Below are 13,960 nucleotides of genomic sequence, written 5' to 3' on the forward strand. Positions count from 1 at the left end.
AATAATATAATTTTATCTGAAATCAGAGATTCTAAATTACATTTTCTACGTAAATATCAGAAACGACCGCTTAGAGATAAAAAAAGGTAGACGTGTAGATATAGTAAACAAGTTAGCCTAAAAGGCACCACCGAGTAGCTCACATGATCGAGCGTTTTTAAAAAGTCAAACCCAAAAAGGTATGAACTTTGACATTGATTCAAATTCAAAAGGGGTAAGATAAAAAAAAGTAATTAAAACTTTTTTGTTCACAAGTAAAGAATGAAAAAATTAGGGAAAAAATTACCTTTTTAACCTTATAGAGAGAAAAAAAAAAGACTGCGTCAATTCGCGTCAATTTGACTTCTTCTTCAGGAGAGCAGGCCAACCGAAGAGAGCGGAGATTGAATTCAATTATCCATCACAGCTCGACGCGTTTTGGCGCAATAAAAATCCCAACCATGTTCTAAATTTCCATGACAACTCTTTGTACTTAGCAGACAGAGCCTGCCCATAACCCTCAACGATTCTTCTTCTTCCGCTCAACTCATCCGGAGTTCGACTACTCAGCTATGTATTTATCGCCCATCGATTTCGTTTATCGCCTGTTCTTTGCTTAAGATCCACCGCCGCTTTGGTCTTTTGCTCTGATCGGTCGATTAGTTGCTTTCATAGCTTCGATTTGTTGATCGCCTCTTCTGATTTCTAGGTTTGATTCTGGTTGTTTTGAAGAATTTGGCGATGTGGATTTTGTAGTTCATCTTCAGATTTGATTAGGTTCAAGGATTGATGCATTGACTTTTTACTTTATCTGCTTATATATACTTTTCTATTCGATTTCTCTGCCATTTTTGGGGATGATTCTGATTCTTGAGTTATTTTATTGTAATTCTGTTGTTAGAGGTAGAGCTAGGTGTTTGGTTTGAGATTTCAGTGTATTGAGCTTTTGGAGATCGGATCTTAAGTTTGGTGTTAATCGATCATATAGAATATGAATGTTTCTTTGTGTTTGAATTGAGGAACTTGCTTGGAAGGATCTTGAGTTGTAGGAATCAATGGGGAATACTTGTGTAGGACCAAGTATTTCAAAGAATGGATTCTTTGAATCTGTTTCTGCTGCTATGTGGCGATCTAAAACGCCGGAGAACTCGGTTTCTAATCATACTAATGGAGAAAATGTTCGTGAGGTAGTAGCTAGCGAACCCGAATCGCCTTTGCCTGTTCAAAACCAACCTCCTGAAAAAGTGACAATGCCAGAATCAGTAGCTAAACCAGAACCGCCTATGGAACCGAAGGTGCGCCCTGTTATGAAGAGGGTGGGTAGTGCTGGGCTTCGAGGTGGTTCGGTTCTACAGACGAAAACGGGAAACTTTAAGGAGTATTATAGCTTGGGTAAAAAATTAGGCCAAGGACAATTTGGGACAACATATATGTGTGTGGAGAAGGCAACTGGGAAAGAGTATGCTTGTAAGTCTATTGCAAAGAGGAAGTTGGTTAATGAGGATGATGTTGAAGATGTGAGAAGGGAAATTCAGATAATGCACCATTTGGCTGGACACCCGAATGTTATATCGATCAAGGGGGCGTACGAGGATGCCGTTGCAGTTCAGGTAGTCATGGAGTTGTGTGCTGGAGGTGAGCTATTTGATAGGATCATTCAACGTGGACATTATACCGAAAGAAAGGCTGCTGAGCTTACTAGGACCATAGTCGGGGTTTTGGAGGCATGTCACGCTCTTGGAGTTATGCACCGTGACCTTAAGCCCGAGAATTTTCTCTTTGTTAGCAAGGAAGAGGAATCACTTCTCAAGACAATTGATTTTGGACTATCAATGTTCTTCAAACCAGGTATATCTCGTGAGATCCCATATCGATTGGAGAGGGAAACGAGTGTTGGCAGGGCCCCGAAAAGGGGTGGATTGTGAGATCCCACATCGGTTGGAGAGGGGAACGAAGCATTCTTTATAGGAGTGTGGAAACCTCTCCCTAGCAGACTCGTTTTAAAAACCTTGANCAAGCATGTTTTAAGACCGTGAGGTTGATGACGATAGGCCAAAGTGGACAATATCTATTAGCGGTGGGTTTGGGTTGTTACTAATGGTATCAGAGCCAAGTTTTGGACGTTGGGCCCCCAAATGAGGTGAATTGTGAGATCTCACATCGGTTGGAAAGGGGAACGAAACATTACTTATAAGGGTGTGGAAACCTCTCTTTAACAGATGCGTTTTCAAACCGTGAGGCTGACGACGATACTAATGGGCCAAAGTAGACAATATCTGCTAGCAGTGGGCTTGGACTGTTACACATTTGAAATAAGTGAACGGTAATAAGAAATCAACTGGAAAGAGGGCTCGAGTCTTATAAAAGGTTCCTCGAGTGGAGACAATGATAAAAGAAAGATGGAGGAGGAACGCCTAGTTAAGCCTTAAAACGAATGATGTCCCAAACTTTCCTCCTTTCTGACTGCACCTCCCGGTAATCGTAGAGAAACTTTGATAGCTTTAAATAATCTAGTTATCGACATCGTGAAGGAGATTGTTGTGAGGGCGAGAAGCAAGTCTATCATGAAATCGAGACGAAACTTTCGCTAGATATAATAAATTTTGCAGCCCCAGATGGAGAATGGTGAGATTTCATAGTGAAAGAGTATATTGATTCATTTGTTTTGTATTGTGTAGGTCATTGCAGAGAGCTTATCTGAAGAAGAAATTGCTGGACTCAAGGAAATGTTCAAGATGATAGATACTGACAACAGCGGCCAAATCACATTTGAAGAACTCAAAGCTGGATTGAAAAAGTTTGGAGCTAATCTTAAGGAGTCCGAAATTTACGACCTAATGCAAGCAGTAAGTTCGTGCTTTCTGATACCGCTTATCCAAAATAAATGCATATCTTAATCTACTAGTATTCGTAGCGATTCTCTGGCGACACTATGATATCTCATATCGGTTGAAGAGGGAAACGAAGCATTCCTTATAAGGGTGTGGAAACCTCTCCCTATTAAAGCCTTGAGGGAAAGCTCACAAGTGAAAGCCCAAAGAGGACAATATCCGCTAACGGTGACCTTGGGCTGTTACAAATGGTATCAAAGCTGGGCGTCGGACGGTGTGCCAGCGATGATGTTGGCCCCCAAGGGAGGTGGATTGTGAGATCCCACCTCAGTTGGAGAGGGGAACGAAGCATTCCTTATAACGGTGTGGAAACCTCTCCCTAACAGACATGTTTTAAAGCCTTAAGGGAAAGCTCATAAGTGAAAGTTCACAGAGGACAATATTTGTCAGCAGTAGGCTTGGGCTGTTATTAATGGTATCAGAGTCAGGCACCGGGCGGTGTGTCAGTGATGACGCTGGCACCAAGGAAGGTGGATTGTGAAATCCCATATCAGTTGGAGAGGGAAACGAAGCATTCCTTGTAACGGTGTGAAAACTTCTCCCTAACAGACGCGTTTTAAAACCTTGAGAGAAAGCTCAAAGATGACAAATTCTGCTAGCAGTGGGCCTGGGCTGTTACAAATGGTATTGGAGCCAGGCACCGGGCGGTATACCAGCGATGATGCTGGCCCCAAGGGGTGGATTGTGAAATCTCATATCAATTGGAGAGGGGAACGAAACATTCCTTTTAAGAGTGTGGAAACCTCTCTCTAACATACGCGTGTTAAAATCATGAGGAAAAGCTCAAAGAGGATAATATCTGCTGGTGGTGGGCTTAGGTTGTTACAGACTCTGTAGAGCATTTTTTCTTAACTATTAACTCATTGGTCGGTAGACATGTTTCAAGTCTATGCTCTGGAATTGCAGGCGGATATAGACAACAACGGAACCATCGACTACGGGGAGTTCGTAGCTGCCACATTGCATCTAAACAAAATCGAGAAGGAAGATCATCTTCTAGCAGCGTTTTCATATTTCGACAAAGATGGAAGCGGGTTCATTACCCACGACGAGCTTCAACAAGCATGTAAAGAGTTCGGGATAGAGGATCTTCAAATGGAAGAAATGATGCGCGAGGTCGATCAAAACAATGTAAGTAATTCCATTCGTCATGCCAAGACATCATAATTTCTTACTATTCGAGACCGAACTCTTCTTTCGCTACTATTTCCTCAACGCTCTCCTTACTTTACAGGACGGAAGCATCGACTATAACGAGTTCGTGGCGATGATGCAAAAAGGAAATGTAGTGAATACTGGCAAGAAAGGGCTACAAAGTAGCTTCAGCATTGGCTTTAGGGAGGCTCTAAAACTCTAGTGTATTATGTAAAGGTAACATTCAAGTTAGTTTCTTTATTGTTCTTGCCTGCAAGTTATTGCAGAGCAAGGAGCACGGCCGCTCGCCTGCTCGGGTTCGATACCACGTCATTCATTTCGACCTCTTCGTTTTCCCCTCGTTCTCAACGAGTATTCTTCACCCGAATCAAACACAACACGTAAAATACTATGCAGAGGACAAGCCATATATTTTTTTTCCTTTTTTTTCCCTTCCACTGTTTTGTATGACTTCTGATGAGAAATGGGTTTGAAGCTTTTGGTCATATTTGCCTTGATTTTTCATGTTTGAGCCGCTCTTTTATAGGGACAAAATCGTCTTTTACCTTTTAACCCGTTCATTGCACTATGAAAATACTTGTACACGTTAATTATCAGAGTTATATTCACTTTAGCGTTGTTTTTTTACCGTTTAACGGTTTACAATTTATAGTTTGAAAAGACTTAATCGATTTACCAACGTAAAAATCGCATTAAATGTTTATATATATATATATATATATAGACTAAATCATATAAATTTAAAGTATAGAAACTAAATTATTATTTATTTTAAAGTATAATAAGCGATTAAATTGTTACCGATCATTTTTATTTATAACGAATTAATTAATGTCTAAAATAATCAGTGAATGAAAAAATAAAAATAAAATAAAATGTAAGAGTATTTTTATTAAAATTTAATTTGTGATATTTAAAATATTTCGCAAAAATGGGTGATAAAAACTAAGTATATATCGACTATATATAATAATATGTATGTATATATATATGTGTGTATATGCATATATATTATAGTATTATAATAATATTATAATATTATAATAATATATTTATATGTTTATGTGTATATGTATGTATATATATGTGTGTATATGTATATATATGTATATATAATGGGCTTGAAACATTCAAACGTAGTTAGTTGACTTTGTCATATATATATATTCAATCAAATTTTTTGTTACTTAATATAATATTCTGTCTTTTTTTTTTATTTTTTCTTTTAATTTTTTTATTATTGGATGGAGGATGTAATAAGTAATGAAAAATATATAAAATAAAATGTTGACTATCGGGATTTGGTGTCGATAGAAGTCAACATGTAACGATCCAATTTTTCTAGACCTATACAGACTAGAATCGTTACTAAATGCATGTTGTTACCAATTAAGAACTCTGAAAACAAAAGAGCGTATAACTTACGTTATCGAGGCAGTTTCGGAACATGCTTGAGGTCCCGTAACTGTTTTTTCAATAACATAATACATGCATGTATAACCATCACATAAATCACGATCACAACCAATGTATACACGTCTCGAAAGGTCATTTATCTCGTTGAATCTCTAACAGCAATGATAGTCATTTTATGGTATGTAAAAATTTTCGATCCTAACACTAAGAACCAAATCAAAAATTGAATTTGGCCGACCGAACCAAAACAGATCGGTATAAAAATTAAATTTATATATATATATATATAATTTATTTAATAGTTGCTTGACAAGAATGGAAATAAATAAGGAATAAGAATATTTCTTCCATTATTGGCATTTTAACATAAATTCTCTAAAAAAAAATTAAAAAAGAAAAGAAAAGAAAAGAATATCTTTAATTTCTAAACTTGAAGACTCCATATTCTTTATCTAACTGTTGTATTTGTTTTTCAGCCAATTTAAATTTAAATTTATTTTTATTTTTATTAGTTAAATAAAATCTTTTTTTTTTTCAACTCCAATTTCAAACTAATTTTACCTAATATTAAAATATTTTCCCTCTAAACATTTTTAGTTTTAAAAGCGTTAAAAAAAAATCAGATGACTCGAAAAATTTGATCAATCTAATCGAGCTCGATTTGGATTGGGTTGGGTTCAAATAAATGAAACGTTTGTGGATTGGTTTGGTTCATCAGTTACACTACAACTTAGATTGGATTGAATCGAGCCAACTCGAATTTATTGTTAATTTAAAAAAATATATTTTTTTTTTTACTATACAATTATATATACAAATATTTATTTTATTTTTATTTAATTTCATAATTATTTTATTATTATTATTATTATTTACTTTTCGACCCCTCTCGAAAATAATTTTTAACAAATTAGAAGGTAATTTTTAAAATTTTAAAATTTAGTAAAGTATATGTAACAGTTGAGTATATGAATGAACTGAGATCACATTTGAACGAGAGTGATCTTAAGAACATGATCTTTAAAAAATTCTTTATAATTTTACTTGTTTTTAGTTCATCAACTACTAAGGTGAATTCAAATATCTGATGTGAAGATATATGTTGTGAGATTCCACATTTGTTGGAGAGAGGAACGAAACGTTCCTTACAAGAGTGTGAAAACCTCTCCCTAGTATACCTATTTTAAAACCGTGAGGTTGACAGCTATACATAAATGCTAAAGTGGACAATATTTGCTAGCGGTGGGCTTGAGGTGTTATATATGGTATTAGAGCCAGACACGGGGTGGTGTGCTAGCGAGGACGTTGAGCTCTACAGAGGTGGATTGTGAGTTCTCATATTGGTTGGAGAGGGGAACGAAACATTACTCATAAGGGTGTGAAAACCTCTGCCCAGTAGATCCGTTTTAAAACCGTGAGGTTGACAACCATACGTAAATGGCTAAAGTGGACGATATCTACTAGGGGTGGGCTTAGACTATTACAAATGGCATTAAAACCAGATACCGGGCGGTGTGCCAGCGAGGACGTTGATCCCTAAGGGAGTGGATTGTGAGATCTCACATTGGTTGAAGAGGGGAACGAAGCATTTCTTATAAATGTGTAAAAAACCTCTCCCTAGCAGATGCGCTTTAAAACCGTGAGGCTGACAGCAATACACAACAGACCAAAGCAGACAATATCTACTAGCAATGGGCTTGGGTTGTTAAGCCTTGATATAGGTGTATATGGGTCGAGTTAAGGGTATTTTTTTGGACCAACCGTGAATTTATAAGTTGGTCTATTTACCAACCCGATTAACAACGGCAACCAAATCCAACCTATTCAACCTAAACTCGAGTTGGGTCAGGTCGAGTACGTAGGTTCGAATAATCATGGTATAAAATCTAGTTAGTTGATTCAAATGGCGATGCAACGAAGGGCTAAGATCAACCAGCAGACAAGAGAGATAACAAACGAGAGACATGTCAATAACAACTCGAGAATAATATTTAAAATAATAATTTTTTTTTTTGTAGTTACTATCAGTAAATTTGATTAAATGTTGTATATTTTGTTATTAAAAAAATAGAATATTAAAAAAAAAAGAGATTAATTTAGTTATTAAAACTATTAAAAAAATATATATTAGGAGAGAGAAGTGGTTGTTTGTTTTCATGGAGAGTAAATCTCTCTCTCTCTTTCTCTCTCTTCTGAAAATTGAAGTGTGGAGCCCAAATTCATGAGCCTTTTTACACTTTTTTTTTTTTTTTTTTTTTTTTTTAAAGCCCGAGAATTTTCTCTTTGTTAGCAAGGAAGAGGAATCACTTCTCAAGACAATTGATTTTGGACTATCAATGTTCTTCAAACCAGGTATATCTCGTGAGATCCCATATCGATTGGAGAGGGAAACGAGTGTTGGCAGGGCCCCGAAAAGGGGTGGATTGTGAGATCCCACATCGGTTGGAGAGGGGAACGAAGCATTCTTTATAGGAGTGTGGAAACCTCTCCCTAGCAGACTCGTTTTAAAAACCTTGAGGGAAAGCCCGAAAAGGAAAGCCCAAAGAAGACAATATCTGCTAGTGGTGGGCTTGGGCTGCTACACTCTAGTTCCCGCTATTTAGTGGTTTATATACATATGAGTGTGGAACTGTATAGTTGCACTAGGTCGTGCTTTTGACTGGACACTTCTGGTTTATGTTCGTTCAGGCGAAAAGTTTAATGATGTGGTCGGGAGTCCGTACTATGTTGCACCTGAAGTTTTGCGGAAGCGATATGGTCCAGAAGCAGATGTTTGGAGTGCTGGAGTAATTGTATACATTCTGTTAAGTGGAGTGCCTCCCTTTTGGGCTGGTAAGTGTATTTTGTTCCATTAAACTGAATATGAATTTCTTGTTATAATCACTTCTCTTATTCTGTCTTCCATCTTTTGATGTGTAGAGTCTGAGGAAGGGATATTTGAAGAGGTCCTGCACGGCGATCTTGACTTCTCCTCCGACCCTTGGCCCAGCATCTCCGACAGTGCGAAAGATTTGGTTAGAAGAATGCTTGTTCGAGACCCGAGAAAGAGACTGACAGCATATGAAGTTTTGTGTAAGTCATCTCGTGAATTTCATTATCCATAGCTGTTCATCGTACATCGAGTTATTTGTATCGGTTTACGTATATGATCAGCATTTTTTCTTGTCGCAATGCGCTTATCGAGCTAATTCATTCCAGGCCACCCTTGGGTTCAAGTTGATGGTGTCGCTCCTGACAAGCCGCTTGACTCGGCAGTCTTGACTCGCTTGAAGCAGTTTTCAGCCATGAACAAGCTCAAGAAAATGGCTATCAAGGTAAGTATTTGAATTTCCCATACAGATGACCGTAGAAAAGTCTACTTGCTAATTACAACTATCATTGTTAACCAAGCGAAGTAGCAATAATGGAAGCCGTAAATGAAGATCTCACATCGGTTGGAGAGGGAAACGAAACATTCTTTGTAAGGGTGTGGAAACCTCTCCCTAACAAGCATGTTTTAAGACCGTGAGGTTGATGACGATAGGCCAAAGTGGACAATATCTATTAGCGGTGGGTTTGGGTTGTTACTAATGGTATCAGAGCCAAGTTTTGGACGTTGGGCCCCCAAATGAGGTGAATTGTGAGATCTCACATCGGTTGGAAAGGGGAACGAAACATTACTTATAAGGGTGTGGAAACCTCTCTTTAACAGATGCGTTTTCAAACCGTGAGGCTGACGACGATACTAATGGGCCAAAGTAGACAATATCTGCTAGCAGTGGGCTTGGACTGTTACACATTTGAAATAAGTGAACGGTAATAAGAAATCAACTGGAAAGAGGGCTCGAGTCTTATAAAAGGTTCCTCGAGTGGAGACAATGATAAAAGAAAGATGGAGGAGGAACGCCTAGTTAAGCCTTAAAACGAATGATGTCCCAAACTTTCCTCCTTTCTGACTGCACCTCCCGGTAATCGTAGAGAAACTTTGATAGCTTTAAATAATCTAGTTATCGACATCGTGAAGGAGATTGTTGTGAGGGCGAGAAGCAAGTCTATCATGAAATCGAGACGAAACTTTCGCTAGATATAATAAATTTTGCAGCCCCAGATGGAGAATGGTGAGATTTCATAGTGAAAGAGTATATTGATTCATTTGTTTTGTATTGTGTAGGTCATTGCAGAGAGCTTATCTGAAGAAGAAATTGCTGGACTCAAGGAAATGTTCAAGATGATAGATACTGACAACAGCGGCCAAATCACATNAGTATTTGAATTTCCCATACAGATGACCGTAGAAAAGTCTACTTGCTAATTACAACTATCATTGTTAACCAAGCGAAGTAGCAATAATGGAAGCCGTAAATGAAGATCTCACATCGGTTGGAGAGGGAAACGAAACATTCTTTGTAAGGGTGTGGAAACCTCTCCCTAACAAGCATGTTTTAAGACCGTGAGGTTGATGACGATAGGCCAAAGTGGACAATATCTATTAGCGGTGGGTTTGGGTTGTTACTAATGGTATCAGAGCCAAGTTTTGGACGTTGGGCCCCCAAATGAGGTGAATTGTGAGATCTCACATCGGTTGGAAAGGGGAACGAAACATTACTTATAAGGGTGTGGAAACCTCTCTTTAACAGATGCGTTTTCAAACCGTGAGGCTGACGACGATACTAATGGGCCAAAGTAGACAATATCTGCTAGCAGTGGGCTTGGACTGTTACACATTTGAAATAAGTGAACGGTAATAAGAAATCAACTGGAAAGAGGGCTCGAGTCTTATAAAAGGTTCCTCGAGTGGAGACAATGATAAAAGAAAGATGGAGGAGGAACGCCTAGTTAAGCCTTAAAACGAATGATGTCCCAAACTTTCCTCCTTTCTGACTGCACCTCCCGGTAATCGTAGAGAAACTTTGATAGCTTTAAATAATCTAGTTATCGACATCGTGAAGGAGATTGTTGTGAGGGCGAGAAGCAAGTCTATCATGAAATCGAGACGAAACTTTCGCTAGATATAATAAATTTTGCAGCCCCAGATGGAGAATGGTGAGATTTCATAGTGAAAGAGTATATTGATTCATTTGTTTTGTATTGTGTAGGTCATTGCAGAGAGCTTATCTGAAGAAGAAATTGCTGGACTCAAGGAAATGTTCAAGATGATAGATACTGACAACAGCGGCCAAATCACATTTGAAGAACTCAAAGCTGGATTGAAAAAGTTTGGAGCTAATCTTAAGGAGTCCGAAATTTACGACCTAATGCAAGCAGTAAGTTCGTGCTTTCTGATACCGCTTATCCAAAATAAATGCATATCTTAATCTACTAGTATTCGTAGCGATTCTCTGGCGACACTATGATATCTCATATCGGTTGAAGAGGGAAACGAAGCATTCCTTATAAGGGTGTGGAAACCTCTCCCTATTAAAGCCTTGAGGGAAAGCTCACAAGTGAAAGCCCAAAGAGGACAATATCCGCTAACGGTGACCTTGGGCTGTTACAAATGGTATCAAAGCTGGGCGTCGGACGGTGTGCCAGCGATGATGTTGGCCCCCAAGGGAGGTGGATTGTGAGATCCCACCTCAGTTGGAGAGGGGAACGAAGCATTCCTTATAACGGTGTGGAAACCTCTCCCTAACAGACATGTTTTAAAGCCTTAAGGGAAAGCTCATAAGTGAAAGTTCACAGAGGACAATATTTGTCAGCAGTAGGCTTGGGCTGTTATTAATGGTATCAGAGTCAGGCACCGGGCGGTGTGTCAGTGATGACGCTGGCACCAAGGAAGGTGGATTGTGAAATCCCATATCAGTTGGAGAGGGAAACGAAGCATTCCTTGTAACGGTGTGAAAACTTCTCCCTAACAGACGCGTTTTAAAACCTTGAGAGAAAGCTCAAAGATGACAAATTCTGCTAGCAGTGGGCCTGGGCTGTTACAAATGGTATTGGAGCCAGGCACCGGGCGGTATACCAGCGATGATGCTGGCCCCAAGGGGTGGATTGTGAAATCTCATATCAATTGGAGAGGGGAACGAAACATTCCTTTTAAGAGTGTGGAAACCTCTCTCTAACATACGCGTGTTAAAATCATGAGGAAAAGCTCAAAGAGGATAATATCTGCTGGTGGTGGGCTTAGGTTGTTACAGACTCTGTAGAGCATTTTTTCTTAACTATTAACTCATTGGTCGGTAGACATGTTTCAAGTCTATGCTCTGGAATTGCAGGCGGATATAGACAACAACGGAACCATCGACTACGGGGAGTTCGTAGCTGCCACATTGCATCTAAACAAAATCGAGAAGGAAGATCATCTTCTAGCAGCGTTTTCATATTTCGACAAAGATGGAAGCGGGTTCATTACCCACGACGAGCTTCAACAAGCATGTAAAGAGTTCGGGATAGAGGATCTTCAAATGGAAGAAATGATGCGCGAGGTCGATCAAAACAATGTAAGTAATTCCATTCGTCATGCCAAGACATCATAATTTCTTACTATTCGAGACCGAACTCTTCTTTCGCTACTATTTCCTCAACGCTCTCCTTACTTTACAGGACGGAAGCATCGACTATAACGAGTTCGTGGCGATGATGCAAAAAGGAAATGTAGTGAATACTGGCAAGAAAGGGCTACAAAGTAGCTTCAGCATTGGCTTTAGGGAGGCTCTAAAACTCTAGTGTATTATGTAAAGGTAACATTCAAGTTAGTTTCTTTATTGTTCTTGCCTGCAAGTTATTGCAGAGCAAGGAGCACGGCCGCTCGCCTGCTCGGGTTCGATACCACGTCATTCATTTCGACCTCTTCGTTTTCCCCTCGTTCTCAACGAGTATTCTTCACCCGAATCAAACACAACACGTAAAATACTATGCAGAGGACAAGCCATATATTTTTTTTCCTTTTTTTTCCCTTCCACTGTTTTGTATGACTTCTGATGAGAAATGGGTTTGAAGCTTTTGGTCATATTTGCCTTGATTTTTCATGTTTGAGCCGCTCTTTTATAGGGACAAAATCGTCTTTTACCTTTTAACCCGTTCATTGCACTATGAAAATACTTGTACACGTTAATTATCAGAGTTATATTCACTTTAGCGTTGTTTTTTTACCGTTTAACGGTTTACAATTTATAGTTTGAAAAGACTTAATCGATTTACCAACGTAAAAATCGCATTAAATGTTTATATATATATATATATATATAGACTAAATCATATAAATTTAAAGTATAGAAACTAAATTATTATTTATTTTAAAGTATAATAAGCGATTAAATTGTTACCGATCATTTTTATTTATAACGAATTAATTAATGTCTAAAATAATCAGTGAATGAAAAAATAAAAATAAAATAAAATGTAAGAGTATTTTTATTAAAATTTAATTTGTGATATTTAAAATATTTCGCAAAAATGGGTGATAAAAACTAAGTATATATCGACTATATATAATAATATGTATGTATATATATATGTGTGTATATGCATATATATTATAGTATTATAATAATATTATAATATTATAATAATATATTTATATGTTTATGTGTATATGTATGTATATATATGTGTGTATATGTATATATATGTATATATAATGGGCTTGAAACATTCAAACGTAGTTAGTTGACTTTGTCATATATATATATTCAATCAAATTTTTTGTTACTTAATATAATATTCTGTCTTTTTTTTTTATTTTTTCTTTTAATTTTTTTATTATTGGATGGAGGATGTAATAAGTAATGAAAAATATATAAAATAAAATGTTGACTATCGGGATTTGGTGTCGATAGAAGTCAACATGTAACGATCCAATTTTTCTAGACCTATACAGACTAGAATCGTTACTAAATGCATGTTGTTACCAATTAAGAACTCTGAAAACAAAAGAGCGTATAACTTACGTTATCGAGGCAGTTTCGGAACATGCTTGAGGTCCCGTAACTGTTTTTTCAATAACATAATACATGCATGTATAACCATCACATAAATCACGATCACAACCAATGTATACACGTCTCGAAAGGTCATTTATCTCGTTGAATCTCTAACAGCAATGATAGTCATTTTATGGTATGTAAAAATTTTCGATCCTAACACTAAGAACCAAATCAAAAATTGAATTTGGCCGACCGAACCAAAACAGATCGGTATAAAAATTAAATTTATATATATATATATATAATTTATTTAATAGTTGCTTGACAAGAATGGAAATAAATAAGGAATAAGAATATTTCTTCCATTATTGGCATTTTAACATAAATTCTCTAAAAAAAAATTAAAAAAGAAAAGAAAAGAAAAGAATATCTTTAATTTCTAAACTTGAAGACTCCATATTCTTTATCTAACTGTTGTATTTGTTTTTCAGCCAATTTAAATTTAAATTTATTTTTATTTTTATTAGTTAAATAAAATCTTTTTTTTTTTCAACTCCAATTTCAAACTAATTTTACCTAATATTAAAATATTTTCCCTCTAAACATTTTTAGTTTTAAAAGCGTTAAAAAAAAATCAGATGACTCGAAAAATTTGATCAATCTAATCGAGCTCGA

At 37.0% G+C, this 13,960-nt stretch overlaps 2 protein-coding genes across 3 annotated transcripts; both read left to right on the top strand.

Annotated features, from left to right (window-relative positions):
* The first annotated feature begins 346 nt into the window (after positions 1 to 346).
* On the top strand, positions 347 to 12,381 carry LOC111801765 (calcium-dependent protein kinase 1-like). Of its 2 annotated transcripts, XM_023685912.1 has the most exons (9): positions 347 to 1,769; positions 7,736 to 7,793; positions 8,130 to 8,273; positions 8,361 to 8,513; positions 8,640 to 8,755; positions 9,592 to 9,680; positions 10,606 to 10,684; positions 11,636 to 11,860; positions 11,964 to 12,381. In XM_023685912.1, exons 1-9 carry the CDS (start codon positions 1,035 to 1,037, stop codon positions 12,084 to 12,086), a joined length of 1,722 nt encoding a protein of 573 aa, XP_023541680.1. In that variant the 5' UTR covers positions 347 to 1,034; the 3' UTR covers positions 12,087 to 12,381. The 2 variants fall into 2 exon arrangements, with proteins under 2 accessions (XP_023541680.1, XP_023541681.1); XM_023685913.1 differs by lacking the exons at positions 7,736 to 7,793; positions 9,592 to 9,680 and having other exon boundaries at positions 347 to 1,827; positions 10,517 to 10,684.
* On the top strand, positions 2,259 to 4,522 carry LOC111801767 (calcium-dependent protein kinase 10-like). The gene is made up of 3 exons (XM_023685914.1): positions 2,259 to 2,825; positions 3,777 to 4,001; positions 4,105 to 4,522. The coding sequence occupies exons 1-3, from the start codon at positions 2,706 to 2,708 to the stop codon at positions 4,225 to 4,227; spliced, it is 468 nt and encodes a 155-aa protein (XP_023541682.1). The 5' UTR covers positions 2,259 to 2,705; the 3' UTR covers positions 4,228 to 4,522.
* Positions 12,382 to 13,960: the final 1,579 nt, after the last annotated feature.

Source organism: Cucurbita pepo, chromosome LG09 (genome assembly GCF_002806865.2).
Source record: "Cucurbita pepo subsp. pepo cultivar mu-cu-16 chromosome LG09, ASM280686v2, whole genome shotgun sequence".
NCBI lineage: Eukaryota > Viridiplantae > Streptophyta > Magnoliopsida > Cucurbitales > Cucurbitaceae > Cucurbita > Cucurbita pepo.